Source organism: Saccostrea cucullata, unplaced genomic scaffold (genome assembly GCF_032062105.1).
Source record: "Saccostrea cucullata isolate Sc308-1 unplaced genomic scaffold, CSIRO_AGI_Scuc_v1 ctg5064, whole genome shotgun sequence".
Lineage (NCBI taxonomy): Eukaryota > Metazoa > Mollusca > Bivalvia > Ostreida > Ostreidae > Saccostrea > Saccostrea cuccullata.
Genome location: NW_026930249.1, coordinates 30,991 through 41,915, shown reverse-complemented (window position 1 = coordinate 41,915; position 10,925 = coordinate 30,991). Strand labels below are relative to the sequence as shown.

The following is a 10,925-nucleotide window of genomic DNA, read 5'->3' as shown; positions in this document are numbered from 1 at the left end:
ATTATTTTAGGAATTTTTTTTTTTGTTTTCGTATGATTTTGTTTTGTTTTGCATTTCCTTTCTTTTGTTTTTGTTGTTTCCTTTTTTGTAAAAATTGACAACTCCACTGCTAAAATTAAAAAAAATATTTTCAAAAAAAATAAAATGAATTGGAAAAAAAATAATAACACTTACAAAACTTTTCACTGAACCCGAGAAGAACGCATTCCAAGGCCGATACTTTCTGGACAGGACATTTCTACACATCCATTGTACAGCTCTCTTTACCACATCAACTACTTTGGTTGGCACACCTGAAAATTTAAATATTAATTAAACTATGTTAAACTGTGCATCTTTGTTGTTTCTTTTTATATTGAAATGAATCAGAAATACTTTGATTTGTACAAAAATGTCCATACTTTTCTTCTGCCTAAAAATCGAGAGGTAAGTAAACTTTTTTGTCTTTTTTAGAGACTTGAAAACCTAACTAATGACAGACTAAAGAAGAAATCATAGTACCTTTTACCCATGTCAGCCTCTTTCTTGCAATATCGTAGGAAGTCCATGTTGTTAATAATGCGTTGATTGCCATAGATGTTGTAAATATTCGATCCTCACCTCTTTTCTGTACAATAAAATATAATGACATTTGCACAATGATTCTTCAGTAAGATACATTATGTCAAAACAATCTGCAAATAACATTTTACTTTTACTTACAATTGTTTTATTGATGAAAAGTGATCTATCCCCATCGCCGAGAAAGTCGTCATAAAACACTGACCCATCACTGTCAGTTTTGTAGGACATCAAAATAGAGGTGGTCATTTTACCACACAGGGCTTCTCTCAGTATCTCCTGAACTCGCTTCATGATCTGCAAGAAGATCGAGAAGATCTATAAAATTGTTTACACGCTGAGTTGTCTGTGAACTTTTCCCATTGTCGAATCATCACAAAGAGCACATGACTCATGTAAGCGATCATCAGTGGATGCTTACTACCCCAGGGCACCTAATCCCACCTTAGATGCTTTTAGAGGGGCATACATGTTTGCTCTACCCCACCCCCCTTTGAATTGTTTCAATGGAGTTTAAGCTTGAATGGTCTTTGCTGAATTAACATAGGAAAGTTATTTACATTTTATCATATTTTCGTGAAAAAAAAACCAAAGTCTAAAATGTATCTACCCAAATCCATTAAACTTTAAAATTAAGAAATTCAAGCATAAATAGTTGTACTAAAACACTCGTGCATATTCTACAAAATATAATGCTGTGTGGATAAGTTCAATACATTTCCATTTTCGAGATTTAATAATATTACTTATGACACAAAACTTTAAACTTACAACAGATAGTAAACATGGTACATGACTACATGTATTATAATTACATGAAGTGCTGTATCAAGGGATTCCTTTTATTCTTTTGAAAATTAATTGAAACAAAAATTGGAAAGATTGGTATCTTTTAAAGGTGCATGGACACAGATTTGAAGTTAATATTTTATGTGTAATATTACCACTTATATATTTTAATAGCATTTCACACAAAAATGTATTAAAAATTTTATTTCATCCTAAAAGTTACAATGTATTAAAAATTTAATTTTTTTAAAGACGGGTTTGATTTTATTCTTTATACTTAGGAAAAGTGGCAATATTGTTGTGATAAATGAAACATATTAAAACTGTAATCCAGAAAACTCAGAGTAGAAATGTTCGAAAGTTACAAACAGTATATCGTCAGTCCGTGCAGTTGTGGTGAGCAGATTTTAACAATTGAACGCACCCGGTGAATTAAAAACATCAACAATAACAGAGCTTTTGTTCTGTTTACAGAAACTGTGTACGTTTCACGGGTGTGATCAAGTTACTTAACTCTGTACACAACACTTAGCGCGGAATGACGATACTTGTGAAGGGGTTTTGCTTTCTAACATTCCTACTCAGAATATAATTATTGTTCTGGATTATAGTTTGAATATTTTCCGTGAAATTTGTGAGAGTGCAAGGATGTGTCAATCAAACCCATCGAAAAATTTGAAGTTTCAATAACTTTAAGATGAAATAAAATTTTTAATATATTTTTGTGTGAAATGCTATTAAAATAAATACATCGTGATATTCCACAGAAAAATATTAACTTCAAATCTGCGTCCATGCACCTTTAAACGTTTTTCTACACAGCCTGGCTCCCTGACATTGAAAAGAAATAACAAGAACCTGGTTAAAGTTATTTTTATCTGACAGGATTGTTGTAACCCGTACGAAACAGTCCGGGCGGCTTAGACATGGCTTAGGCACGGATTCCGTTCCAGAAACCCGTGCTTATAAAATTCCTGCTCCTATGTCAAGTATGTATGGAAAGCCGTGCCTGAAAGTGATCAAGGCACGGACACGGCACGGGATTTTGGCCGAATTATTTCAATGAGATCACACGGTTTTACAAAATCCGTGTCAGAAAGCTGTGCTAGTTTCCATACTAGTATATGGATTCTGTAAACCCGTGTCCTTTTCCATATATGGAGACACGGATTTTTGGAAACCCGTGTCAAAAAAAGCCGTGTGACATACCATATATGGAGTCACGGGATCTGTGCTTTTGTCTAGATCTAGGTCAGGGCCTGTTGAGAATCTCCTGATGTAACTGTGGATGCCAAAATGGTGACTGAAACCAAACTTCACAACACTTTACAATTATCATTATGCTTATAGCTTTAGAATTTTAAAAGTTGAAAATCTTATGTGAATGTGTCCTGATTTACTTTCTGTTAAAGATTAGGATTGCTTTATCAGTTACAATCCATGTTAGTTTTTAATTAAGAATTTGATTGATAATTTGTAATTTTATCTTAGTTTGGACAATCTGAGAAAGAATTTAATTTAAATAAACCTTTTTGTAGCAGAGTGATGACACATAAAAAATTTGGGGATTAATTAATGAGAGTACAACTAGAGTCATTCAAATAAACCGAGATGCAGTGTTTCATTTGTTCAATATCAACATTGCAACTACAGAAAGATCATGAAAATTGAATATGAACTAGTATTTATTCTATCTTAGACTTACTGCATTTAGTTTAAAAGTGAGGAAATCCTCCAAGACTGTCATAAATACAATTCCAACTGACATCTATTAGTTTAATATCCTTTAACTAGAGTAAAAAACACCTTTCTTAGCTCATGACCATGAATCCCTCCAATTCAATATTCAAATAAAGGAAGTTATGATTGAGCATGCTCAGTAAAAAGCCGTGAGATATAAATAAATAGTTTGAAGCAAAACCCGCCCGAGTTAAAAACCGTCTCCCAGGGACACGGATTCCGTGCCTCCACACGGGTTTCTGTGAGTGAGGATTCCTCACTTTCAGACTCAAAAGCCGTGTCCGTGTCTTGGACATGCAGAACCCGTGCCATTGTTTAAAAACCCGTCCAGATTCCGTGCCTTAGCCGTGCCCAAGCCGTGCCTATTCCGCCTCGAACTTTCGTACGGGATCGACCATAAGACTTCAAAAACGATGACTTCAAACTTGTTTCATCAAGTTATTTTTCAATAACTTGCCTCGTTTTAGAAATCATTCAAACGTAGAGCATTACTCTTGTGTATCAAACAAGATTATTAAAAGCCTAGTGACACCAACTTATATATGAGTAGCCTCTCTTTTTTTAAAAACTAATTATGTTACATCAATATGCTGAATCAGGCAGGAGTCATAAAAATGATAAGAAGGTAATAGACGAATATTGCTACACAAACAGGGGAAGTTGATACATGGAATGTAAGAACTGGAGGTAATCTCATTCGTTATATACTTAAGTTGTAATCTTGCCATTCTATAGTAGGTAAAACGATATTGTTCAGAAATAAACATAACATACTGATTTATAAATGGAAATATATGAAATGCAATCTACATACTGTTACAATGTACATGTATAACCATGGTATCTTTAAATTACAGAAATTACTTACCAATCTCGATATATATTCCAGGGTTTACTGTCTATAAACTTTTTGGTCACTGTAATACTATGCTACTATTGGTAATTTTCATTTGTATGGATTATCACTCTTTGATTAAATGACAGTGTTTCCTTCCTAAACCTTACAACAGCTCTTGGTGATTTCATAAATGTATTTCATTAAAAAAAATTAATAAAAGGTATGTGCAAGTGATTACTATTTATCAATTTTAGAGAATTTGCTTTAACTAAGAAAAGTTTTGTTAATATGTGCAACACCTAGCTTAACTAAGAGTATAATAAGGCATAAAAATATGTTTGTTTCCTGTAACATTCCCAAAATATAAAGGGTAGGAAATGGGATTTTTTTAAACAATAGAGTCAAATATCCCCCTGAATTAACAGGTGTTATATTTAGAGCGGACACCCTACATGGCTACCAAGCAGCAGAAACAAACTTGAAATGATTAAGGGGGGGGGGGGTCTTGTTACTATCTATATATTGGTATCAATAGCTAATAACTTACAGGATGTAGGCTTTGATGTTGGGAATGTTCCAGTAGTTTACTAAATGTCCTTGACACAAACCAGTAGAACTCATACTCTGAAGGGTAGTAGGTCAAAGCCAAGTCCCTTCTGTTGGAGAGGTTTGTATTGATCTCATATGCAATTAATGCCGATGTGTTCAGGTATATTTGCTGCACAAAGAAAACAAAATTTACAATTAGTTTAAAGAATAAAGATATGATATTTTGTTCAGAAAACAAGGTCTATTGCCTATAAGTCGGTCCGCCTATAAGTCGGTTGTATTTTTTTAGGTTAATTTGGAGGGATTTGCCATTGACCCGCTTATAAGTCGGTATAACTTTTTGCCAGAATCATTTGACATTTTAAAATCAATGCACAGATGTTTTTAGCTGTTTTTATTAATATTTTTCGAAATAACGCCGATATTTAGTTTTAAATCATTAAACAAATGATTGATGCACAAATAAAACCATTATAATAAGTGAATGCTTGTACTACATGTATAATCTTTGAATGCATATACTATTATACATATATCGGCTTTGTTCTTCAGCAATTGTCTGAAATATATACGGAATGCAACGTTTCACTTTACAGAAAAATACCAATATCTTTATGACTCGCCTATAAGTAAGACATTGAGTTTTGGACTAAAATTTAACTCCCAAAATACCAACTTATAGGCGAGTATATACGGTAGTTACCCTTTTGTTATTTCTTTTAAAATGGCTCTGCAGTCAGCCTTAAAAATTGAATAACATTAGTCAAGGGACCTATGCCCACCAGTGAACACAAGATCACTGATTTTTTAAGATTTGTATATGTCTTAGTGATTTAAAAATTCCAACATCTTTTACTTCAATAAACATTTAAAAATTCAATATCAAGAAACCTTATATTCGTTATCTATTTGAGTTTAGAGAAAATGAGGTTGGACTGTACATGTTAAAAAAAACCCTAACCTGAATTTTAGGATCTTCCATTACAGACTTTGGTAGAATGCCTGATAAAATGCCATTTGTTAAACCATAAATAGCATTAGCTGCCACAGTAATATCAACGTTATTGACATTAAATGGCATGACATTGCCTTTGTAAAATCCTTTCCTAGCTTCATCATTATTATGAACCTAAAAGTGAAAGGACAGGGATAATACATGTAAAATAAATATTTCAGATTTTTAAAATAAATTGAAGTACAAAGAGTGCTGTTTCCAGACACTAAATAGACAATAAATAACTGTAAATCTTACCCAGGTAGACACAAGAGCAATGGTGTCACCTGCATCCCTGGCGTTTTCTAAGAAACCTCTCATATAGAAATATGTCCTTGGGTCTATTGAGTTAGCATTGCTGTCTTCTGACATGGGCCTTTGAAAAAAAAACAATCATATGTACACATTTTTTAATTTTATATAATTCTTTTCTCTAATATTATAGTTATATAAATAAATACTTGAGTAGAGGGTGGATCAGAACCACTGACCTTCCTTTCCCGCATAAAGATAAACAAGAGGCCCATGGGCCACATCGCTCACCTGAGAAGCTTTGACCATTCTGTTCTTTACCAGATTTCCCCCTTTTAATACATATTGCGACCTCACCCTACCCCCACTGATCATAATTTAGACATTTTGAAATCTACACTACCCAAGGATGCTTCCATGTGCACATAAGTTTCAGCTTTTCTGTGGTTCTTAAGAAGATTTTCAAAGATTTTTCCTATATATTCCCTATGTAAAACTTTGATTCCCTATTGTGGCCCCGCCCTACCCCCGGGGGTCATGAATTTAGAATCTAAACTACCGCAGGATGCTTCCACATAAGTTTCAGCTTTTCTGGACCAGTGGTTCTTAAGAAGAAGATTTTCAAAGATTTTTCCTATATATTTCTATGTAAAATTTTGATACCCCATTGTGGCCACGCCCTACCCCCGGGGGTCATGATTTGAACAATTTAGAATCTACACTACCCCAGGATGCTTCCACATAAGTTTCAGCTTTTCTGGACCAGTGGTTCTTAAGAAGAAGATTTTCAAAGATATTTCCTCATATTTTTCTATGTAAAACTTTGATTCTCCATTGTGGCCCCGCCCTACCCCCAGGGGTCATGATTTGAACAATTTAGAATCTACACTATCCCAGGATGCTTCCACATAAGTTTCAGCTTTTCTGGACCAGTGGTTCTTGAGAAGAAGATTTTTTAATGAACCCACCCTATTTTTGTCTTTTCTTGATTATCTCCCCTTGTGCCAGGACTTGGCCCTTTATTTTAACAATTTAAATTCCCCTTCATCCAAGGATGCTTTGTACCAAGTTTGGTCAAAATTGGCCCAGTGGTTCTTGAGAAGAAGTGGAAAATGTGAAAAGTTTACAGACGGACAGACAGACGGACAGACAGACAGACGGACGGACAGACGGACGGATGGACGGACGACGGACAAAATGTGATCAGAAAAGCTCACTTGAGCCTTCGGCTCGGTGAGCTAAAAATCATAAGCTAAATCATACAATAATTTTTGTTTGATAGTCTGCAATAACATTAAAAAAAATATGCCACACGCTCAGCTTAAAAATATTATATACCAATATTTTTCATATTATTAGATAATATTTTTTTTTTACCTGTAAGCATATTTCTTAAGTGCAGTCAAAATTGATGTTAAATTTGAATTTCTTTTCATCCATGTCTGGAAGCTCTGAGGGAAAGTCTTGGACATTTCTTTTAAAAGTGATCCTAAGCCAATGTTCACAAAAGTGTCATCAAAATCAGGAGGAATATGGAAGGCTTTTACATAGGTATCCCTGAAACATAAAAATATATATAGTAATGTTTCTAGTTGGTGACTCAAAGACTACAAATTAAAATGCATTTTAACATATTGTACAATCTATTTATATTTATAGCCAAATTATCATGATAATAAGCAAAGATTTGAGGGTACATGTATATGTTATTTACCCTATCAATGCATCTTTGTCTGTTTACCGGTATCTGTCTGTTTGTTCACAAAAACTGTAACCCTGCCCATAATTCTTACATTGTGCATAATGTTTTCATTTCATCGACACATAAACATTAATTAGTTTACAATGAATTTTGATGAAAAAAACTACGGAAGGTACACAGTCACATGACGTTACTTATTTTTCTTTTAATATAAAAAACACATCCCTACCTAATAATAAAACATTTATTATTAGGTAGGGGTATTTTTTTTATTAAAAGAAAAATAAGTAACGTCAGTCAGGTGCCTGTGGGAAGGTACTATAAAATTGAAGCTTATTAAAAATAAAAGAATTTGATTCCCAAATTAATGAGTATACACAGTATAGACTGCATGTAGAGAGTTTTATTGGTAAACAGCTGATTTAAAAAAAAAAAGAAAAAGAAATAAGGAATCTTACTTCTCCTGCAGCAGTTGTTTGATATTCTTTATCATTTCAGCATCAGCTAAATGCAGTTTTTGAATAAAGTTTAAAATCACAGACCATGGAATATCATCAAATAGAGCAAAGAGTTGCAACAAATTCTGTGGTGTGCTTTGCCATGTGGCCACAGTTTCATTAAATGTTTGGGGCCAAAATGTTTGAACAGATGTGTTGAATTTATTATTTTTATCAACAAAGTTCCCCATGGCTTTCACTGCATTTAAAATCAACTCCTCATCAATGTAAGTTCCATTGTTTTCCAACTGGTGAACCTCAAGAAGAGCTGTTGTAATCCAAGCTGTGGCAAAATTGTTATTGTCAAATATTTCAAATCCTTCACGGAGCATAAACTCACTAAATGATCCATGAAAATACAGCTTGACATGACTTTCAAACAGTCCTTTCTCCTTGTGCCATGAAAATGGAGGAAGGCTTTTGGTTGTTTTCTGAATCTGTGAACTCCTGACTTTCTCAAACAGCTTCTTAACAATCATCAAAGTGTCCAAACACTGACTTATATGCAGTGAAATCAAAATTAAAATGCATAAGCACTGGGTATTTAATTTCATGTTCATTGATCTAACTGGAGTACTTTTAATTTGTGTTCTCTCTATAGGCTAAATTGGTTTTAGGTGTCTTCTCGTCACATTTGAACAGCCACTGGAAGAAGAATCAAATTGTAAGACAGTACTGCCATCTAATGGATCTTTGATTCTAAAAGAAGAAAAAAAAACAGTTTATAAATATTGTATAACATGAAAGTGCATGGAATGCTTATCTCAGTGTAATTTATTCAATTATTGAGACTCAATAAAATTTTGTATAGACATTTCTTTGTCAGTAATACTAGTAAGTAATAATTTGGTCTCAACAAATCCTGTCGAGATTAACTGAATGCAATACAGATTTCTCTCCTTACAGTTTGTGAGGTTTAGCTTTGAATATTGTGTATAAAGGATACTGAGAACTTATTTGCCATATATATTTTTTTGAAATGTCCATGTAGTTACTCGGCTTTACATTAAAGGCAAGGTATATCTTGTACAGAAAAATTATTTTCAATTTTAGATATTACTACACAAAAGTGCTATTATGATACATGTTTTATCCAATTATGCCATTCGTGCAAGGGTTATTCCAGTAAGACAATAATTTTCAACTGACAAACAAACAATAAACAGCTGTGATAAACAGGTCCAGTCCAAAGACTATTTCTACCTACGTAGCTATAAATAGCTACGTAGGTATTTAAACCTACCCAAGGTAGCTATTTTTACCTACTTTCTGCTTTACTTGCAACATGATAAATACCCTATTTTTTTGAAACAGCCACACTGATATGAATACTAGAAAATTTTGACGATAAAATGATTACTTCCTGAATCGGCAATTTTACATTAGTTTCTATGCAAAATTGATAATATACGAAGTAATCATTTTTTGGCCAAATATTTGTCATATCCATCATCAGTGTGACTGTATCAAGAAATTTGGAGCTCACCATAATGCGCCGTTCATGAGTTTAGCCACAAAATGCAAGTAAAGCAGAAAGTAGGTAAAAATAGCTACTTTGGGTAGGTTTAAATACCTACGTAGCTATTAATACCTACATAGGTAGAAATAGTCTTTGGACTGGACCTGATAAACTTTTGACAGTTTTGTTGAAATGCTTACCTCGCTTAGCATGGGTACTCAGGTTCCTTCAAGAAAAAGCAAACTAAATAACAACAAACTATAAACTACTTTTCTAATTATAATGTTAGAAGTTATTGAAAATCAGAACTTAAATCTAAATGGCTATAAAATAAATCAAATCAAGAAATGTTTTTGTTTATATTCTCAGCTGATAAACATCGGAAATAACTCAGGAAATGTAAATACAGAATCACCAGGCAGAAATTATTGTTCCGGAGAATTTTAAGCTTCAACAAGTACTTCATATAATAGATCAATTTTACAGTGAATAGAAAAATACTTTATACTATAGAATTTGTAAAGCATTCTTTTTTTTATGATTTATCAAATTAAAATTTCGGTGATTAGGTACTGGAACTTGCGAACTCGTGTGGTTTTCCGGGGCTTTAAATATCTTTCTGCAAATTTTCTGATGGATTGTATGGTCGAATTTTCGAGATATTTTAGGGCATATATTCTAAGTCTCTTTGAACAGTTTGAAATGGGGAACAACTCTACTAAGGAGACGCCTATTCTGCAGGCACGAAGCATCTGGGATGGGGTGGGGCAGGGGGCATCCCCCTACTTTTTTCATATGGCAAGAAATAAGTGCTGACTTTCACCTATGTTCATTTGTAACCGGTTACACAGGTAACATAATAATTTCCGTTTATTCCGTTTTTAATTGGTTACAGTGGTTACAAAGACATGTTTTTTCATTTATTCTGTTTTTAATTGGTGACATTGGTTACAGCGATAACAAAGAGCTTTTTCTTTTATTTATTCCGTTTTCAATTGGTTACATCCAATGTAACCCACTTCGGATAAAGATGAACTGTATAACCTTGGTAACTGATAGTCACCAAAGAAATATAGTTGTAACCAATGTAACCATGCAAGAAAGAAAGACCCCTTTTGGTTTCAGATGACCTGTAACCATTGTAACCATATGTCACCAAGGAAATATAGTTGTAACCAATGTAACCTAAAAATAAAGACCCCTTTTGGTTTCAGATGACCTGTAACCATTGTAACCATATGTGTCACCAAAGAAATATAGTTTTAACCAATGTAACCTAAAAATAAAGACCCCTTTTGGTTTCAGATGACCTGTAACCATTGTAACCATATGTGTCACCAAAGAAATATAGTTGTAACCAATGTAACCTAAAAAAAAATAACACCCTGGTCCTTCTATACTTTATAGACCAGCATTCTTCAATTTAGAGATAGATATGTAACCTATGTTACTTGATTAAATAGTCTTGTAACAGGGTTACAAATGAACATAGGTAAAAGTCAGCACTAATTTCTTGCCATATCTAACTTTTTTCAGACAAAACT

The 10,925-nt window shown here is 33.4% G+C and overlaps 1 protein-coding gene across 1 annotated transcript; it reads right to left on the bottom strand.

Moving 5' to 3' along the window:
* Positions 1-156: 156 nt before the first annotated feature.
* LOC134283388 (uncharacterized) lies at positions 157-9,745 on the bottom strand (the record flags this gene model as incomplete). The annotated part of the gene is made up of 9 exons (XM_062765840.1): positions 9,582-9,745; positions 7,884-8,613; positions 7,101-7,280; positions 5,730-5,847; positions 5,439-5,606; positions 4,476-4,646; positions 703-858; positions 502-607; positions 157-293 (listed from the first exon to the last, which is right to left on the bottom strand). Coding segments are annotated over exons 2-9 (1,635 nt in total), but the record flags the coding sequence as incomplete, so codon positions are not given.
* Between the last annotated feature and the right edge of the window lie 1,180 nt (positions 9,746-10,925).